The sequence below is a fragment of the Cordyceps javanica genome, chromosome 1 (assembly GCF_051103115.1).
Source record: "Cordyceps javanica chromosome 1, complete sequence".
NCBI lineage: Eukaryota > Fungi > Ascomycota > Sordariomycetes > Hypocreales > Cordycipitaceae > Cordyceps > Cordyceps javanica.
In genome coordinates, this window is record NC_139295.1 from 2621591 (window position 1) to 2641292 (window position 19702).

General features: G+C 53.8%; 9 protein-coding genes across 9 annotated transcripts; 4 read left to right on the forward strand and 5 right to left on the reverse strand.

Annotated features, from left to right (window-relative positions):
• Positions 1–2752: 2752 nt before the first annotated feature.
• V2A60_000788 (uncharacterized protein) lies at positions 2753–3239 on the reverse strand (the record flags this gene model as incomplete). The annotated part of the gene is made up of 2 exons (XM_083252155.1): positions 2753–2963; positions 3025–3239. 2 exons carry the CDS (start codon positions 3237–3239, stop codon positions 2753–2755), a joined length of 426 nt encoding a protein of 141 aa, XP_083108281.1.
• A 54-nt stretch (positions 3240–3293) lies between these two features.
• Positions 3294–3492, reverse strand: V2A60_000789 (uncharacterized protein; the record flags this gene model as incomplete). Its single annotated transcript, XM_083252156.1, has 2 exons — positions 3294–3421; positions 3471–3492. The coding sequence occupies 2 exons, from the start codon at positions 3490–3492 to the stop codon at positions 3294–3296; spliced, it is 150 nt and encodes a 49-aa protein (XP_083108282.1).
• A 1540-nt stretch (positions 3493–5032) lies between these two features.
• V2A60_000790 (uncharacterized protein) lies at positions 5033–6934 on the forward strand (the record flags this gene model as incomplete). The annotated part of the gene is made up of 1 exon (XM_083252157.1): positions 5033–6934. The coding sequence occupies one exon, from the start codon at positions 5033–5035 to the stop codon at positions 6932–6934; it is 1902 nt and encodes a 633-aa protein (XP_083108283.1).
• A 467-nt stretch (positions 6935–7401) lies between these two features.
• Positions 7402–8022, reverse strand: V2A60_000791 (uncharacterized protein; the record flags this gene model as incomplete). Its single annotated transcript, XM_083252158.1, has 3 exons — positions 7402–7640; positions 7770–7830; positions 7975–8022. 3 exons carry the CDS (start codon positions 8020–8022, stop codon positions 7402–7404), a joined length of 348 nt encoding a protein of 115 aa, XP_083108284.1.
• Positions 8023–8576: 554 nt separating this feature from the next.
• On the reverse strand, positions 8577–10088 carry V2A60_000792 (tRNA 1-methyladenosine methyltransferase subunit GCD14; the record flags this gene model as incomplete). The annotated part of the gene is made up of 1 exon (XM_083252159.1): positions 8577–10088. The coding sequence occupies one exon, from the start codon at positions 10086–10088 to the stop codon at positions 8577–8579; it is 1512 nt and encodes a 503-aa protein (XP_083108285.1).
• A 691-nt stretch (positions 10089–10779) lies between these two features.
• V2A60_000793 (cysteine--tRNA ligase) lies at positions 10780–13226 on the forward strand (the record flags this gene model as incomplete). Its single annotated transcript, XM_083252160.1, has 2 exons — positions 10780–11010; positions 11061–13226. 2 exons carry the CDS (start codon positions 10780–10782, stop codon positions 13224–13226), a joined length of 2397 nt encoding a protein of 798 aa, XP_083108286.1.
• Positions 13227–13406: 180 nt separating this feature from the next.
• On the reverse strand, positions 13407–14471 carry V2A60_000794 (ADP-ribosylglycohydrolase family protein; the record flags this gene model as incomplete). The annotated part of the gene is made up of 1 exon (XM_083252161.1): positions 13407–14471. One exon carries the CDS (start codon positions 14469–14471, stop codon positions 13407–13409), a length of 1065 nt encoding a protein of 354 aa, XP_083108287.1.
• An 855-nt stretch (positions 14472–15326) lies between these two features.
• Positions 15327–16194, forward strand: V2A60_000795 (uncharacterized protein; the record flags this gene model as incomplete). Its single annotated transcript, XM_083252162.1, has 3 exons — positions 15327–15567; positions 15627–15862; positions 15943–16194. 3 exons carry the CDS (start codon positions 15327–15329, stop codon positions 16192–16194), a joined length of 729 nt encoding a protein of 242 aa, XP_083108288.1.
• A 959-nt stretch (positions 16195–17153) lies between these two features.
• V2A60_000796 (uncharacterized protein) lies at positions 17154–18884 on the forward strand (the record flags this gene model as incomplete). Its single annotated transcript, XM_083252163.1, has 4 exons — positions 17154–17364; positions 17476–18240; positions 18314–18395; positions 18476–18884. 4 exons carry the CDS (start codon positions 17154–17156, stop codon positions 18882–18884), a joined length of 1467 nt encoding a protein of 488 aa, XP_083108289.1.
• Between the last annotated feature and the right edge of the window lie 818 nt (positions 18885–19702).

Genomic DNA, 19702 nt, shown 5'->3' on the forward strand with positions numbered 1-19702 from the left:
TTCTCCCTCCCCCGCAGTAACAATGTGCGGTGTATTTTGCGGGCGCGGAATTATACTTTTTGTTGCTGATCCGGTATGCGTGGAACGACACTGTGATAGAAGATGGGCAAGGTTTTGCATGGCTGAGCAGGGGGGGGGGGCGGGAGGGTGTGTAGGACATGCATGCCCGACTCGACAGGATCAGGCTTTCGGGGGATTGGAAAGAGGGGAAGCTCCCATGCAGGCCGAGGCTCTCTTTTGACTAGTTAGCGGGGATTTTTTTTTGTCCCTCGTCTTTTCGTCTTTCCCCGCGCGAGATGCTCATGAACTGCAAACGTCTGTGCGGAAGCTGAAGGTTTTTTTTTTTTGCCCTTTCGCGTGTCCCCCCTCCCCTCCTCCCCGCTCTTCATTTCCATGTATCCAATCAGGATAGTTGGGAAGTCCATTCTTCTGTAAGAGTCATTTTCATTTTGTCATTTTACGGTGGCGAATGGCGGGGAAAAGACCGGAGGGGGGGGGGGGGGGGGGGGGGGGGGGAGGAAAAATAACACGAAATGCCCTTGCGTAAGTTTACGCTGTTGCTGGGTATCAGGTAAGCGCAATTACCCAATTACAAAAAAACCAATTCTAAAAAATAATAATAATAACGGGAGATGGTTCGAGAATCTAGAATCTCATCATGCTCTATGCATAATGCTCGGCCTGCGGGTTGTGGCGGACTTGCAGAGCCTCATGAGAAATCTTGTCGGGTCCCTGCACGCCTGACCAACATCAGTTCCGGCAAAGCCTTGGAGCCATTATGCAACTTGGCTTTGGTACAACGAGTGAGATGAATACGAGAAATATGTTGATTTTGTGTCTCTGTCCCTGCAAAACTCAATTTGCCAATATGTAATCTTGGCACGGAGTGATATCTAAGCAATGGCTCACCGCGCCATGTGTCGGAAATGTCCGCCTACCATTTCCATGGCACCCAGATAGTCCCCGTTCTTACCAATTTGATCAAATGAGTGTACGGAGTAAGAGTCGAAGCAAATCTCCTCTCTTCAGAGTATACAAGCTTGTCGCGATGGCGCACAATGGAGGGAGGTGTACACCGGCGGTTTGCCTGCGGAACGCCGCATCGACAAAGGAACTTGGAGGATATCTGCATCGCTTCATTGTTTACCGTTTTAATTATGGTTTAATTATTACAGTATCCCCATCTTGAGCACATACAGCAGAAGATCCATGTGCAGAAACAGTGCTAGTGGCGAGTTGAGGCTGTGCATTGGTTAACCCGACGCATTCTCAGGGAAGAGACCCAGAGGCAAAACTCTTCAGCTCATGGAGGGCAGAGCCAACACTCTAGCCTTTTCCCTCATTCCTTTTCTTCTTTCTTCTCTTTTCGTCCTTCTCCCTCTCAAAGGGCGTATTGTCACGGGCCATGTGTCACGGTTCCCTTGCGCAGTCTCTCCAGCCTCCTCGCTCAGTGGTGGTTTGATTTTCTTCCGCTCCATGTGCTTTGACTGGCGGTTTGCTTTTGTTTCTACGGTGCAGGAAAACCTTGACGAAACAATTTCTTGTTTTCGTCTCCTCACTGGCTCATCTGACGTCAAGCGGCCCCCTATTGGCGGAGAAGTCGCACAAGTTTTGACCGACGGGAAACAACGACGGAGCGGGAGGCCGCTCCGAAACAGACGGGGTTGCTGCCCCAACGGGAAAGGGGCACTGTTGCTTGCTTAGACCACCCAAATACAATTTCATAATAAGACCAGTAGGCTCGGGCTTTCCGTGATGAACAGAAAATGAAGATATCTCCCTTGGCTGCAAAGGTGAATGAACGAGTACAATCGAGCTCAATCAGCTAGGCATATCAACCATAGCCAGCTTTTCGTAGTATTGCACCACTATGGCTTTCTTTCTAGCTTCCGAGTCTCTCATAATTGCCCAGAAAAACGCTACTACTCCGAGCCAGTACCTTGCAGCTACAATAGAGTTAGATATAATAGAAGCTGTCAAGTGTCTAATAGTGATGTTTTGTTTATACGACCGGCACTGGTAGCAATGGAGAATTATCGGTCTCTTGGTTTTTTTCATTGTCTAGCTGCCGTCTAGAGAGGAATGTATTGTTTAACTAGTCCATTTTCTCAAGTCAGTGCCCATTCACGATTGTTTTCCGCCCTTCATCACAAGCATTGTTGACATGATCGTGACGGGAAAATGACATGTCCACCCTCGACTGCCATATGATCGTATCATGTATGGGTTGACTTCAACTTTTTTACCGTAGAGACGGCATCTTCCGCAACAGCTACCTCAATTGCCGGCTATTTGCCAACCATCCGTCTGCTGGGGTGCCTGTTGGAGCGCCGGTGCAGGGTAGCCGGCTGTCACTTGCTCATGCTCCTGTTAGATCTACTGAACAGGTGTGTATATATTTGTGAGTGTTCAAAAATCTTTTTTTTTTTTGAAAGGTAAATAATGCTTAGAAAGTGATTTCATCCATGTATCGTCATGCTTCTCCAACTATGAGCGTGTAAGTCGATGGCTTATGAGACAGCCTGTGCAGAAAAGAAGATAGGTCAAGTAAAGAAAGTTGACGTAGATGATGCTGAACACGGCGACTGGACTTCTTGGTAACCATTGTTAGGCTATTGTAAATATTTCTCGAGATATTAAACCTGCACACCTATATCACTAAGCAAAGTCACCAGTGAAGCTATCATAAACGTCTGCCAAGCAGAGCCAACGCCGCATCATGACAGCATTGTCGCTCGTCCCTCGAAAGACATCAATGGTGCTTTTTCTCATGTTCGGCTAGTTTATCACGTCGAGAATAAGACTTGCCGCACCCATTCTGCTTGCATTTGTACGTGGTCTTGAGCTCATCAGGCACATGCACTCGCATGTGCCGCTCCATCTCGCGCTTCTGTGCCGATCGAAACCTGCATTCAGCATAGTAAAAACACTTTAAAGGCTTAGCATGATCCCTGACATGCTTTCTGCAGCACGCGTCAGCAAGGTGAACGATGGACAAAATTCATGGCGCCCCCCCCCCCTTACCGAAGCAGGCTGGGAATCTCGAAGCTCTCTGCGCAGCCTTGATATGTACAGTAGTACCGTCCGTCCTCTGCGCTGGGAAGGACGTGATCGACAGAAGGGTATTCTTCTTGCTCGTACTGCAGCGTACGGCGAGCTGCGGCGGAGGACAACTCTTCGCCGACATGGACGCTCTCTGGTCTCAACTCTTGATGGGCAGAAAGCGTCGGCGTGCCCATACGTCCGTCGACTGCGGAAAAGTGCAAGGATTCATGTTGCCCGGGTGTAGCGCTCTATTGATGCATCATCTCCAGGTTTGAATCCGCGACATTTTCTGCAGCAAGCTCGCTGTCCGTGAGGTTGCGAGCCTGTGCGTACGAGCTCTCAGCGGACAAGAGTGCTGGATCAACAAAGGCACCTTCTTTTTGGGAGTTAATCCATCGATACAACTTTTGACATGTGTCACATACCGCCAAATGCGTCGTATGACATGCTTACCGCGGTCGCAGTTGCAGCAGTAAAATAATTGTTGGGTCCGCCAAAGTCAAACAGCAAAGGTAGGCAGAGTACAAGCCCAGGGAGTGAAGACAGTTGGTTTCTGGTTCATTACTATATATTTATACTCGAAACATTCTGCATCTCGGGTCCTTGGCCTTCTTTCTGCAGTGGCCAGCCACTAATGCAAGCTTGCATATTAGGCATCCATCCGAGCCCAAAGAACGGTTGCCCATTTCGACCGAGGCCACACAAGGCGTACTTTCCATTAGGCAATTCAGATAGTGCGTATTTCTTCGCTTAACCGTAATTTTGCGAGCCTAGACATGCCATGGTGTAGCTCAGTTATCTGCCTGGGTGCAGTGGCCAGCCTTGCAGCCCTCACAACGGCTCTTCTGATGAGGCGCCGTCCGCTTGCGCTCGTAATGTTCTCTGGGTACATCAACTCCGCTCCAAATCTTGAGCCACTTTGCGACTCTCTCTTCGTATGTCCCGTCAAGCTGTGGCTCGGCAATGGCGTTGCACCTCTCGCAGCGCTGGTGATACACCAGAACCGTGTATTTGTTGCCATGATATAAGCGGATTGTGATGGCGATGCACATGCTGCTCCATTGTTTCGAACATTTATTGTTTGTGCACCGAAATTTCCCCATGATATTGCTGTCTTTCTCCTTGATATGGTGGCCCCTCTCACCACGCGGCCGAAAGGTGAAGTCCAAGAGCTCGTCGTCGAGAAGTGACTGCACTCTTGGGTGCAGATGGGGGTGCATGGACGAGCTGCTTGATTTAGTCATATTTGGTATTTTTGGAGAGGGGAATAGTAGAAGTAATGTTTTATTTGCAAAGATTCGGCTCGGCGCTCAGTCGATGACTTCAAACATCTCGACCTTTAAGTGTCATCTGGTCGCCTGCGAGGGCCTACCGCTAGCATGCAAGCCAGTGAATTGAGTGAGCAAAGAATTCACACATGTCTCATTGAATGTTTGATGAGTCAATTTTTACGTGGCAACCAAAGTACTGCTCAGATTCACGAGCAACACAATAGCCTCAGAAGTTCGCAGCCTAGCGCACTGCGGACAGGCAGTGAATTGACCGTTTCGCCGCGCATCTCATGTAATGTACGCAAGGCATTTTTATTTACTTATTTTTTTTTTTTAGGTTTCCTTGCGAATCTACTAAAGTATGCATTCATCATGCAGTTGTTTGGCTCCTTCTGCTGAAGGTAATGGAAGCTATCACATAACAACACCATGGGCATCGGCATCAAAGGCAGTTCCAGTGTCTAATGTTTCAGACATACCCAGAAGAAGAAACAAAAGAAAAATTCATGGAAAGAGCTCACATGCCTTGAAATTTGGTCACTCTATCGCTGGTTCTGCTCATTACTGAGCTGCGCTCGCCCACGCAATTTGCCGCACCTTTGCCGGCAGTACAAAGCATCAAAGCTTCCCGGCGCGATCCACCGAAAATTGTCTGTCCCCCAGCAGAGCTGCAATCACCGCAGCGCTGAACCGCAGAGCTGCACGGCACAAAAAACATGTCGCCGAAACCGTCTCTGGTGCGATCGCGCGGGTGCGCCCTCCGCGCCGTGGCATTGGCGCGCCACGCCGCGGCAAAGAGGCAGGTCTGCGCCATTTGCTCCATGTCCGGCGCCGGGCCGATCCCTACCGGAAGGGCGAGAAACAACGCGCCAATACGACCGAACCTGCACGACCGACGACAGAGCCTGTCGACGGGGGCGCCGCCGCCGCCGCCGCCGGCGGGCAGTGTGCGCGCGGAGCTTGAGCAGACGCTCGTGCAGCTGCAAAGCCACTCTCCGCAGCTCTTCAACCTCTCCCGGCTGCAGCTCGCCCTCCAGGGCCTGCGTCAGGCAGCCGGCGAGGAAGCTGTCCGCGTCGCCATCCTCGGGCTCGCCAACGGATCGAGCGCTGGCCTGACAGCCAAGCGCGTTCTGAGGGCGATACTCAGTGATCCACTGCAGGACAAGCAGGAGTGGGAGACGCAGCTCGATGCCTACGATCTGACAAAACCGCTCGTCGTGAGAGTCAGCGCGGGCCCGCACCTGGACGAATCCAACATCGACGTGGCCAAGGACAACACGATTCAGCGACTTCACATCTCATCACCCGACTACAATGCGTTGGGCCTGGAGTTTTTGCTGATGGACGTGGAAGCTTCTGCCCTGGCCGCCCAACCATCCATAGAGCATCTAGAGAACGCCGCACTGGTGCCCTCGGTAGCCACTCGATCCGCGGACGGCCGAGTTGCTCAGACCCCTGCCCCAGTTCACCAAGCATTGATTGTGGCAGATGGCCTCATGGGTGCAGTAGGACTTGCGTCGCTACCGGCTGCTGAGAGTGGCGGGGCCATTGCAGCTGCTGTCGACATAAAGGGTTTTGCTGGGGAGGAGCTGCACGCGCCCTTCCACGTCATTGACATAGCCCAAGCTGAAGACGGAGTTCGTCTCTTCCGCGAGGGGCCGCAAAATGCCATGCAGTACGAGCGTCTCTGGTTTGCGAGCAAGCTACCAGCCCTGACCACCTGGCTCAAAGCTGGCCTCAAGACTGATGATGTTGCTGCTGCTACGAAGCCAGCTGTCAAGCAGTTGCTGGCAGCACTCCTCGACAACGCCCGATCGGCGCTCCAGGCTGAAGAGTCCATCATTGTCTCCAAGACGCTTGCGTCCAAGACCCCCCTAGACGACGCCACGGGACTGCACAGCGGGCTTTCCGAATGGGCGCGCCAAGCTCACAGCGAGCTCCAGGATGAACTCGACCTCGCATTCACGGGACGGCGCTGGCGCAAGCTCGGCTGGTGGAAGCTCTTCTGGCGTGTCGACGACGTGGGCATGCTCACCAGCGACATTCTGAGCCAGCGGTTCCTCCCGACGGCAGAGCGCGAGCTTGTGTACCTGACGGGCCGCATCGCGGAGCTGCGCGGCGGGCCGCCCACGTATCCGCAGCCTGTCTCGGAGCTTCCAGACTCGCCCGCCGCCGGGCCGACCAGGACGGCGCTTCCCAAGTGGCCCGGCCACATTGCCTTTACGCGACGCTACCTGCAGGACGAGACTGTTCCCGCGCTGCAGGCCCTCGCCCAGCGTCTGCTGGTGCAGTCCCTCGGTACCTCGACGATTGCGACGACGGTGGCGGGCATGCTCTACGTGTCCTCGTTCACCGCGGGCGTCTATGAAGCGGGCGCTGTTGCGGCGCTGGGCATCGTCTACAGCCTGGGTCGCATGCAGAAAAAGTGGGAGACTGCGCGCCGATTCTGGGAGGGCGACGTTCGTGAAGAGGGCCGCAAGGCGGTACGTGCCGTCGAGGAGAGCGTCTCGGAGGCTCTGATTGCCCAACATTCACTCGCCCCAGGGCAGGCAGAGGAGCTTCAAAAGGCCAAGGAGCTTGTAACTAGAGCGGAGGACCTTCTTTCTCGTCTCAGGTGAGACGTCCACGTCGACAAAATTGGTCTGCAGTCCCGACTCGGCTATTTTGGCATGTATCATATCACATTCTTCTCTTGTTCTATTAGATCTTAGCATCCACCATCAACTGCTCAAGCTTTGTTGCAACATTACCGCACCATATATGAGCTACAAAATGATTTCTTGTTTTATTCTGTTATAATCATGTCTGGCGTGCGCCAAATCGACTATATCCTACCGAGAAAAATGTAGCGAATCATAGATAAACCGTTAAATCCCAAGACGCAAACCGTAAAAACGCCCCAAACTGATAAAACGCAACAGAACAGGTATTACCGTCTGGCGGAATGAAAGCTTCACCAAAACCACGCTTCCCACTCTAAGGTTTTTTGCTTCATCTTCTTCTTCATCTCTCCTCGTCTTTGTTGCTCGCTTTATGCACCTCTCCCGTTTCCCTCACTCATTTCGACAGCTGATCCCATGTCGATTTACCGACCACCGCGGCCACCAGCACGGGCACGGCTGACAGTGGCGCGGCCACGGGCCATGCCGACACCACGACCACGGAGATTGCTGCTGCGGAACATGGGCGCGTTGCGGAGCATGTCGGGGACGATGAAGAAGCGCACGTGGGAGCCGCGGATGTAGACCTGGTCGAGGTGGGAGACGCGGCCGTCGCGGGCCGTCACGGTGATGTCCTTGAGCTGAACGTTCATGTTGTCTTCGGCTGTGCGTGGAAAGATTGAGAGTTAGCAAAAAGTGTCCCTCTGAAGACCACCGACTAGGCCCTGTCTCCCTCGCCTCCCCCCCAACCAAAGAACCGAGTTTCATGTGTAGAGAGCTGAAGCATCCGTACCTTCGAGAAGCTTGCCGCGGTATGTCTGACCGGACGTGATTTCGAGAGTAATAATATGACCCTGGAAGAAATATTCTGTCAGTACTCTCTCTCTCTGGTCCCTTACAAAGTGGTGCACGCGGATGCGCCCAAGCGGCGGCGCGTGCCAGGCACAGGCAGCAAGCGGTGGGCAATCAATGGTCCGGCGGGGACAGAAAAAACGAACCTGAGCTTCATTCAGGAGCTTAATAGGAATACCAATTGTCGAAGTCATACTGGGCAGGATGTCGTGGGATTGTGTAGGAGTGCGACGCGCGTAAAATAAAATACCGAAATGAAAAATACAACTGTAGCGTGGTAGTTCTGCCTGGAGCTTGAAATTTGAGGTGCCGCCAGCCCGCGCCGCGATAGCTTTTGGCGGTTTGCTTCTGGAGAGCTGCTCGCGGTGGTTACGTTTATCCGATCTCCGGCGGGCTGGCGGGGCGCGATGTTGTGGCAGATGTCAATTAAGTACTCCGTAGAGAGGCTGGTTCCAGTGAAGCCTATAGGTAGCGGATAACAATGATAGGACAAGTGGTTTACTTGCTCCTCAATTCTTCTCCTGATTTTTTAATTTATTCTCGAATATGATCTTCTGCAGTTTCCGGCTATATGCGGCAAAATTTGCTCTTCGAGTTGGAGAACTTTGCGCACTATCCACCGCTTAAATACTACACCTCTTTTATATTGCAAAAGAACGAAATAGCGGGAATTGCTTTCCAATAATCTATAACATGATAAAACTCCATGCGAGAAGCTTGAAAGATGCTTGCGAGCCTTCTACCACCACTAGTTCGTAGCTGGCATGCTCTCAGGCTCAGCTTGGGTATCATTTTCCGTCTTGCATTTCTTGCCCTGCGCGTCAAGCGGCTCGCTCTTGGCCTTGCGCTTCTTGGTTCGCGACGCAAGCAGCTCTCTCTTCTCCTGTTTGCGTGATTGTTTATCCACGTTGCCAATGACCTTGCTCTCCTGGCCACACGGCCACTTGGCCAGCGCCTTCTCCTCGTCCTCCTCGCTCCATTCTGGCGGCAGCACCGCAAAGACTAGATACGACGTGTGCGTCTTGAGATCGCTTTCGGACCGGTGAGTTAGTCTTCCTTGCATCCAAGGCTTTTCGGGGCCGTCATCCCCCGCGAGCTTGTCTTTGCTGTCTGACGCGGGCGTCGCCTCCGATGCCGCCGCAGATGAGTCAACGTCCATGGCTGTCGACTCGGCAACATTCCTGTTATGCTGAGCGGTTTGTGCTTTTTGAAATTGTTTATTCTGCTGATTCACCTTGCGCAACTTTGTTACAGCTTCGAGCACGTCAGCCGGTGTTTGTGAATTCCCGCGCTCATTAGGCAGGTTGACCCCGACCCTCTCACGTGTGACATTGAGGCGGCGATGTGAAATTTCTACCATGTCGACATCAGTCCAACCGAGTGTTCGCAGCTCGTTGACAGTTTTTGATACTTGCTCAATGCAAGGTGAAAATGTGCAGATATGGACTGATTGCGTCGGGTCCAGAGGCGAAGTACCACTGCGGCGTGAGAGATGCTGCAGAGCTTTCCACGGAGCTGGCAGATCGAGGAACACTGCAGTGGCATTTGGCGATTTCCCGTCCACCATAAAGCCGTCTCTATATACATCTCGGTGCTGTATTTGTACGATGCCCGTGAGGAAGTGGCTTTTGATCTCCTCCGTCATCTTATGGAACCGATCCTCGTTGAACTCGAAGCTAAACACTTTGCCCTTTGTATCGGTTTCGTCTTTGGGGTATCCATTGTACACAGCTCGTGCGGAAGCATGCGAAAAACTACCACTTCCGGCCCCGGCCTCTATTATTCTAGTGCCGGGACGAGCTCGTATACGTTGTAGGATGTAGCTGTAATCGGGTGTGTAGACAACCTGTGTGCGATGCGGCAAGCTGCTCGTCCAGAGCTCTGGGGAGGGGCGTAATATGTAAATGAAGCCACTGCTAGCCACAGTCGCTTTTTTTGCTGGCGTCTTGCCGTTCTCGTCTTGGCTCGCGGCCGGTGTATCTTCGTCAGTCGTCTCCAAGCGACGTTTGCGACCGCGCGAACCCGTGTCTACTGCGGATGCGCGGACCTGAGAGCCCCAGGGTATATCAAGCAGCGTAGAGTGTGGGAATGAACCGAATCTTGTATTCAAAGTTGCTCCTTCTGCATACCCATCGACTGCTCCAGAAGACTCTTCAAGTAGGAGGGCGCCGAAGTCCTCACGCGCCAAGCTAACAATGGCAAGAGAGCCAGCTTTGGTACGGTCGCCGGGCTCCAGAAAAGGAGACGGTGTGAAAGTCATGGTGTCAAACACAGTAGGTAGGCGCCTGCTACCAGTTGTGCGATATGTGTCGAGCACCAAGATTTGAAGTTTGCAACCGCTATCTCGTGCCAAAATTTCGACGAAAATAATTAGAAAAAAAATTGTCCCAAGTCTGGTTGGTTGACTCCACCGCCCGTAGCCTCCACTAGAAACGCCGCGAGGACACTAAAAACACAGGCCTGATGGCCGGCCGCCTGCACCGGCCTGTAAGTGCTGTATCTCGGCGCTGCATCTCTGTGCTGTGGTGCGCTAGTCCACTGTTCAAGCGCTGTAACAACTCTCCTCTACGCCCAGTGAGGGGCAGCGCTGGGCACGCAAAGCGGGGTGCAAAAAATTAGCTGCCCTGAAAGGCAGGTAGGGACTCCGATCAGGTTGTGACAACTTGTCTTGGTGGCTCATCTTCGAAGCTACGTTGTCATTCCATCCTCTCTGCACAACCACTCCCTTTTCTCGCTCTGGGCCTTCGCCGGTGACTCACGATTCGCTTGTTAGACGGTGAGATCTCGAGTCAACTGAATATCGTGGGCATATAAGCTTCAGACTGCGCGTCTGGTTCTCGGTGACGCCCATCTGTATGCATCTCCTGCGCATAGTTTCGCGATCTACTAGAATCTCACCTCCGCGAACGCTCCTCCGATTTTATAAACTCAGACTCTGCTCGACTGGCACTATGGCGTCAATCAAGCTGCACAACTCGCTGTACCCCGGCGCACCAGTTCCTTTTGTTCCCAAGGAAGACGGCAAGGTTAGCTGGTACGTCTGCGGGCCGACAGTCTATGACAAGAGCCATCTGGGCCACGCGCGCAACTATGTAACTTCGGACGTTATTCGCCGCATTTTGATGCATTACTTCAAGTTTGATGTCAAGTACGTCATGAACATTACGGATATCGATGACAAGGTGAGCTTGCCATGTACACTTTGCTGGACAGGCCGACTCACACAGACCAGATCATCATCAAAGCGAGACGGCAGCGACTCCTCGACGTCGAGAAGAAGAAGCAATACTCTGATGAAGAGTTGAAACGATTGGGTCTGAGTGCCTTTGTTGCATACGCGCAGAAAAGCCTGCCTCTGCTGCTCGAGACCGAAACGAACCTCAACGAGTCAAACTACCCCGCCGCCAGAGATGCGGCCTACGCCAAGGTTCTCGCAGGGGGAACACTGACTGGAGAAGGGAAGCCCAGTGATGCCGAGGCCAAGATCAAGATGCACCTTGGCAACATGAACGTAGCTGCTGAAGCTATCAAGTCGGGCCAGATCCATCCTGGCTGCGACGAGATTCTGCTCCCATACCTCGACTCTCTGTACAAAGAGACGGTGGATACTAGCGACCAGACCATGTTTACCGACCTTACCAAGGCCATGGAGGACCTTTTCATGCAGGATTTGGACTCACTGAACGTTCTGCCCCCGGACGTTATTACTCGCGTCACCGAATATGTTCCTCAAATTGCCGACTTTGTCCAACGTATTGTCGAAAAGGGATTCGCATATGAGGCCGACGGGTCTGTCTACTTTGATATCACTGCCTTTGAAAAAGCGGGCAACACCTACGCCAGACTCCGGCCCGACAGCAAGAACGACAAGGCCCTGCAAGAGGAGGGTGAGGGCGCCCTTTCCACGAATCTTGGTGGCAAGCGGTCGCCTGGTGACTTTGCGCTATGGAAGAAGTCCAAGCCTGGTGAGCCGTTCTGGCCCAGCCCCTGGGGTGAAGGTCGTCCAGGCTGGCACATTGAATGCTCCGTCATGGCTTCTGATATTCTCGGCTCGCAGATGGATATTCACTCAGGCGGTGTTGACCTCGCATTTCCCCACCACGATAATGAGCTAGCTCAGAGTGAAGCTTACTTCTATGAGCCTGGCAAGGGGGAGCATACCTGGGTCCGCAACTTTCTACATACCGGTCATCTGCACATTGCTGGTTCAAAGATGTCAAAGTCCCTGAAGAACTTTCAAACCATTCAGGATGCACTCGCCACCACCTTTAACGCACGCCGCATGCGTATTGTCTTCTTAATGGGCAAGTGGAACGATGGCGTCGAAATTTCCCCTGACATGATCACCCAGGCCGACAGCTGGGAGTCAACCATCAGCAACTTCTTCACCAACACGAAATCCTGGCTCGCCGAGGCTAGTGGCAGCAACAATATCCAGAACTTGTCTCTATCAGACAAGTCCGGCTCGCCTCTCGTCACAGAGCTGGAGCAGGCCAAATCGGAGGTCGATGCCGCGCTTTCAAACTCTTTCGATACCCCACGAGCCATGCTCGTCATGCTGAAGCTTGTGAACACCACCAACGCATATCTCAAGGACAACAAGGAAGTCAACCTCGCTGACGTTGAGGCTATTGCCCGATGGCTCACCAATGTTGTTGGTATTTTCGGGCTCGACGCCAACGCCAAGCCCCCTTACAACGGCCTAGGCTGGGCATCTGTTATCGCCGATGATGTCGATCCCAAGACTGCGGTTGAGCCTTACAAGTCTATGATGGACAAGGTCAAGGTTGATGTCAACGGACTCTCCTTGGATAGTGAGAACATCTCTTCACTCGTTGCCAAGGATCCTACCAGTGACTTTGACACCATTGCCCAAAGTGGCTCCAAGGATATTGAGCAGTTATCTCTGCCCTATCTTCGTGTAGCTGCCCAGCTTCGTGACGAACTCCGCCGCGTGGTGTCCGCGCAAACTCCTGATGTCAAAAAGGCTATACTCAGCCTGACCGACCGCATTCGTGATCATGACTTTACGAATCTTGGTGTTTATCTCGACGATCGTCCAGACAACCAGCCCTCTCTCATCAAGTTTATCCCAGCCGCCGAGCTCATTGCAGCACGTGAGGAAAAGGCTGCCGCTGCTGCTGATAAGGCAAAGAAGAAGGAAGAAGCCCGCATTGCGCGCGAAAAAGCCGAGCAGGAGGCCCGTGAAAAAGCCAAGATGCCTCCGGAAGACATGTTCAAAACAGATGAGCGTTACAGCGCATGGGACGAGCAGGGGCTGCCGACTAAGATGAAGGATGGCAGTGATGTGCCCAAGAGCCAGCAGAAACAGAACAAGAAAAACTGGGATAGACAGAAGAAGGCGCATGACGACCTCAAGGCCAAGGGTGGCCTGTAATAGAAGCATGCATGGAATAGAGGAGTTGGGACGGTAGCGAAAAGTGATATTCTGACCCTGATTATCATTGATTTCATTTTACTAGTTTGTTTTTAAACGCTTGATGAAGCAGGATATGTCATGACGCTCTTGGCAATATGTCTGCGATATAAAAACGCAATCTCGTCTGCTAGAGAAAGATTACTTTTTATGCTGATTTCGTATGATACTCGTCGCAATGGTGCGGAACTCTTGTCCAAACTGTAACTTTTCCTCCCACCTCCTGGGAATTGCATCCTCGCCGTCGCGCGCGCCCAGCAGCCCGCCGGCGATGGCGGTGTTGGTATCCGTGTCCTTGCCGACGCGCACCACGTCGACGAGCACGTCCTCGAGGCAGCGCGGGTCGAGCAGCGCGGCCACGGCCACGGACAGCGAGTCGAGCACGTACCCGCTGCAGCCGCCGGGCATGGCGCTCGGCGGTGGCCCGAACTCGGCCAACCCCTCCAGGCGCAGCTGCGTGCCGAGCTTGAGCGCGCTGAGGACGGACGACGGCGTCGTCGTCGTCTTTGCCTTGCCACCATCCGGCTGCCCCTGGGATGGCTCGAGTCTCCGGCACAATAGGATGCCGGCGTCGACGGCGGCGGCGGCCGGCCGGCCGAGCACGAGCTCCGCGGCGATGGCGTTGTACGCGGCGCACGCGACGGTGCACAGCGCGTCGTCGTGCGTGATGCTGCTGATGCGCACGCTCTCCGCCAGCAGCCGCTCCGGGTCACCGGCGCGGAAGAGGCCCGTCGGCAGGCACCGCATCAGGCTGCCGTTGCCGGCGCGGCCGCGGCCCGCGCCCGCCCTCTCCGGGTCGAGCGTCCTGGCGAAGCGCGCGAGGCCGTCTTCGGTGGCGCCGCCCATGTCGACGGGTCGCGTGCCGGGTGTACGGCCCGGCCAGTCACCGTCCCGCCACTTGAGAAAGTAGCGGCCTGCTCGCGTCGCGACGTCATCGTCGTGGTCGGCGGCGGCGGTCCCGGCCAGGCAGTCGTGGTACGCGAGCAGCACGGCCCGCGTCATGTCGGTGTCGTCGGTGGCGTGGCCCGCCGGCCACTGGAAGACGCCGCCGCCGGTAATGTCCCGGAGGCTGCCCTCACGGCCGCGCGGGTACGTCGCCTTGATGTATCCGTGGCTCTTGAACTCGACGGTCGCGCCGAGCGAGTCGCCGGCGTGGAGGCCGAGCAGCGCGCCGACGATGCGGGACTGGCGGGTCACGGTCGGCATTCCTCTAGATATGGCTTATAAAGAATATGGGTTATAGGGATGAGGATTTGTGCGAGCCCTGTGTTACTTCTAAATCTTTCTTGTCGGTTTTGCATCGGGAGGAGGTTTTTTTCTTTTCTTTATATGACGGGTTGTTCAAGAGCCTTGCGAAACGCCCAGTGTGGCGCAGGCCAAGGCTATATAGCCTTGTAGGCGGCTTTGGAGTCCATGCCAGCTTTTTGGTAAGTCAATTCTGAGAAATATTAACAGCTCGTGGAATCGCTATTATCCAAAGCGGTAGGCCAACTAGAATGTCAAGATGAGGCCCTCAATTGATTAAACATGACAGCTTGACCTTGTTTTCGACGTGCATGGTAATCTGGCTGTCTTAACGAACGGAACACGCGTCAGCCAGGGCTAGTTGGGGTACGAGGGCTAGCCATTCGATTGCCTGATCTGGGAGACCTGTTTTCGAGGCTGAAAAAAATATCCTATATATTCAAAGTTGGTAATAATGACTACAGTATATTGAATTTCTGTTCTGGGCCTAACTGGGGTGCCATAATCACAAGTCATTCAAAACAGAATACGCCACATACTGAAGGCGTCGTTTTGGAGCAGATACCGAAGGGAGGCTGGGACTTTACTTACTTGGTATACATATCCTTTCAAGCTGTCTCACGTCTTCATGCGTGCCAGCTAGTGGCTGCGTGACGGTTACTGCACTGTATAGGGTTGGATGTCTCATATGGCGTAGTGTAGGAATAAGTATATAATGAGCTCCCCTTTCACTTAACGAGCCGTCTTTCCCAATCACAGTTCTTCTGCCAAAGAATTTACAACTCATTAATCACTGATACTGACCAACGTTTCATCATGGACTTCGACTCTCGGTTTCAACAGAACATTAGAGGATGTGAGCAGATCCTCCTGCATACATTCCTCAACAAGCTGCGCTGTGCAGAATCACTGAACGGAGCCGGATCTACTGCCTCGGTCTATGTCGTCGACGGCCGGAGGAAGATACTTCCAAAGAACGACCGCCTCGCCGTTTATGGCGACAGTGTCGCGTCCGCTATGCTATGCCAAGATTGGTACCATGGAGGCTCTGACAGAGGTGGCGTTAAACTTGGTAACCGAAAATATTTTTTTGGCGCTTTCGCTGAGCATCAGTAGATTCATGGACCTCGATTCGTACCACGGTTTTATGCAACGACTATCTCGCGGCACGAGGTTTTGCTCTCGGACTCGACTCCTGCCTAAACAAGAACGACGGAACCTATGTTGTCTCGAAAAAGATGATGGCCACAGCCGTCGAGGCTATCTTGGGGGCGGTGCATCTGGACGGTGGCGACGACGCCTTGCGCCGTGTGCTAAGGCACCTTCGCATCGTCAACCCAGACGAGCTTTCGGTAATGTTTCAAAACCCTGACTCATTTTCCCATTTCGATGATGAAGATCTGTTGCGATCTACTCTTGTTAATTTTTATAGGTTGTGTTTGCAAAGGCCGCCAAGTTCCATTTTGAAGGACTATCTGAGTTTGGCGATGCTTTTGATTTCCTCGGCCACGACGTGTTCGCCCTACAAGGCAAGGATCCGTTGCGTTTTGAAGCAGCCAAACATTTCCATTCACAGCGGGACCCTGTTTTGCATCGCGAAGCGCCCTGGCTGACGTCCTGCAAATGCATCGCCAAACCCGGACGGTACTCTAAAATGGAAATCGGTGGCCTTTACAAATTCTGAGCCTCTATGGGCTAACAACAAGGAATCGACAAAGTACGCATAATAATGCAGTATACTAACCCGCGCGATAGGAGTAAGTCTGCAACAATTGAGGGAATGCTGATGGCGGGCGGGCGCTGCGTTTTGGTGACAACACTATTAAGGCTATGGTCCATTGTTCAACACAATGTGCAAATCACACAGAATTTATGATTGTTTTTGCTGTATGTCCATCTGTTGAGAATTTTTGTCATCTTCTACATGCTTGAGATGAGGTCGTGATCGAACCTAGTTGGTATTTGAAGGAGAAAACAGCGATAAGGGTGCCTATCGACAATTTTTTTCAGTGGGAGGAGAGCGAGGACGTCAAGTATGCTCGGAGGGATAATGAGGAATAATCACATGTTTTAATCGTACGTAGTATGATGTCGTGCCAGTTCAGCCCTTTTATTTAGTTCAATGTCTGATTTATCCCGCACCGCGCCCCGCGAATCCAAACGTGCGACAGTCAATAAACGGGGTCCAGCAAATTTGGTCGACCAGGCTGCAGTAGCACATATTGGCTAATAATAAAAAGGCCAGACAAGACCTGCCAGGTTGTAAGCTGTGATGACGCCGAGCCTTTATCAGCCGGGCGGCCCAGTCTGACAGAACCTGCCACAAGGAGGCTGTCATCCGCCGATCGTATTGTATCCCCCAGCTTCTAGACAGCCCGGGCGCATAAAATACCCCCTTGTTCCCTTGATCATCCTACGCAGAAGCTCATCGCTTTTGAGGGGGAAAACAGCGGCGGACCGTCAACGACAATGACACTTTTGCTCTGCAGCTGGTACTTTTACGCAGTCGCCATTCCTGGTCTCCTCCTTTCGTTCTTTGCGATTCTGCGCAGCCGGACATCGACGTCGAAAGATGACAAAAGGTTTCCAGGACCCAGGCAGTTTCCCTTGGTGGGCCGTGTACATGATCTGCCCAGGCACGCTATGTGGCTCAAGTTGAAAGAGTGGGCAGATGAGTACGGGCCGATCTACGAGACGTCGATGATGGGGCTGCGCTTCATCGTCGTCACGGACGAGGGCATGGCGCAAGAGCTGCTCATCAAAAGGGGCAACTCCTTTTCCGGACGCACGCAGATTCGGGCGCTTCTCGACCATAAAACGAGCCCCGTCTATGTCGCTCTTCAGGACCGTAATGGTATGCAGGACCAGGGGTAGAGAAGAAGAAGAAGAAGAAGAAGAAGAAAGAAAGAAGAAGCAAGTCATCATCAGCCTGGGACACGAGGCAACTGACATTTTTTCATTACAGAGTCATGGAAACGCCAGAGAAAATGGGTGCACGCGGCCATGGCGTCTGCCAGCCAGGCCAACTTTCACGGCCACGTCGAGCGCGAGGTGAAGCGCTACCTGGTGACGCTGCTCGTCGACCCGGCGCGCTTCCACGACAACGCGCGGGCGCTGACGGGCCGCATCATGGCGACGCTGTCGATGGACGACGCGACGCAGGGCGTCCGCTTCGGCGCGGCGGCCACGGAGACGCTGCGCCGCATGTCCGTGTCGGGGCCCATTGTCAACGCGCTGACTCCGCTGTACGCGCTGTGCGACGTGGTGGGCTACAACCCGTGGCGCAGGTCCGAGGAGGCGCGCGAGCGCGGCATGCGCGGCTGGTGGCGGGCGAACCTGCAGGTGGCCAAGAGGCGGTTCCGGGAGGGGACGCTGCCCGAGACGACGTGGTCGTACCGCTACCTGGCGCAGGTGGCGGCCGCTGCCGAGGGCGGGACCGAAAACCTGGACCTGCGGCAGAGCAGTAAGGAGGAGGGGGAGGAGGAGGAGGAGGACTTTGCGGCCTGCATGCTCGGCTTCCAGGCCATGGTCGGCGTCGTCACGGTGGCGGGCCCGGTGCAGTACTTTCTCATGGCCATGGGTCTGCATCCGGAGTGGCAACGACGCGCGCAAAAAGAGATTGATGCCGTCTGCGGCGACGACATGCCGCAGATTGGGGATTACGAGCGGCTACCGATTCTGCGTGCCTGTGTCAAGGAGTCGCTCCGATGGAGGTCGACAGTGCCCTTGGGTAAAAGCAAACCATGATCCAATCAAGATGTGTGGCCTTTTTTTTTTTAATTTTTACTAAATCGTGACGTTAGGTGTTCCGCATCGATGCGAGGAAGACGTCGAGTATCGCGGCGTCACCATCAAGAAGGATGATGTGGTGCTCGCATGCGAATGGTACGCTGCTGCTTGCTGTCCAGCTGTTTGAACGTTCTTCTTTTTACAGTGTCTAACTTATTTTCCTCCCCTCACAAAAGGGCCCTGAACCGAGTACCCGAGCAGTACCCCGACCCGGAGAGTTTCCGCCCCGAGCGCTGGCTGGAGCCCGGCTGGCCGACGTACATGGCGCCGCTGTCGCGGTACCCCAACCTGCGCGAGGGCAAGGGGATGCACACGTTCGGCTGGGGCAGGCGCATGTGCCTCGGCCAGTCCCTTGCCGACTACGAGCTCTTCGTCACGGGCGCGTCGGTCGTCTGGGGCTTCGACCTGTCGGCCAAAACGTGTCCCTTGACGGGCGAGGACGTCGTCTTTGACGACCGGGCGACCAACTCGAGCGTCATCCTCGAGCCGACGCCGTTCCCCATGGACCTGAAGCCGAGATCACCGGAGCGTGCCAAGCGCATCATGCACCAGTACGAGCTTGTTCGGTCGGAGCTGAAGGTCTAAGATGAAGTACGAGGTTTTGTCGCGAAAGGCATCGATCTGTACAAGTGCTACACAGAGCAATGACGTAGGATGTTTGTCACGGAATGTATTGGTACAAGTAATGTACAGAGCAATGAATAGTCGCATAGGCTTCATTATTTTAGTCTTGAGTGGACGGTAAGCGCGTTCCTGGCATGACGATTTCCATGGTCAATGAGCGCCTACGCTCGTTAGCTCTTGTACACTCGCTCTCGAATTCCAAATAGTTGCACATGGTGATCATTGACCAGCGAGAATGGCTCTCGAATTCGGCAACGACGATGCCTATTCCGGTGCTTTCACTCTATAATCATCTTCCGTCTCCCCCGCCTGAACGGTGACTTTTAGCCGCCATAGAAAAAAAACACAACCTCCGTTCGGCGCGTGCGCGCGTCTGCAAAACATAAATCACGGGAGAGATGGGACGGAAAACGCTTCAAACATCCTACGCGCGCGCGTCCACGTAGTACTTGCGCACGGCCCGACCTACCCGTCAAGTCGCGGGAGTCTACGCCGGAACCCTAGCGCCCTGTGCCTGTTGGACGCGCAAAAGAGGCAAAGCTCTACTTACGCATCCGCGCTGCCGGCGGTCAGTAGTGGACCGGAGGTGTAGCATTATCGATGGATCGGCAACGCTTGCACGCTCGTGGCGGCGGCGGCGGCGGCGGCGGTGGCGGCTGCCCTCGTCGTCTTGGTTGTGGGACTAAAAACGACGCCAGGAACACAGCCAAGAGGAAAGTGACGATGGAAAATACATGTCGTCTCCTTTGTCTTGACAAGACTTCAACACAACGCTAATT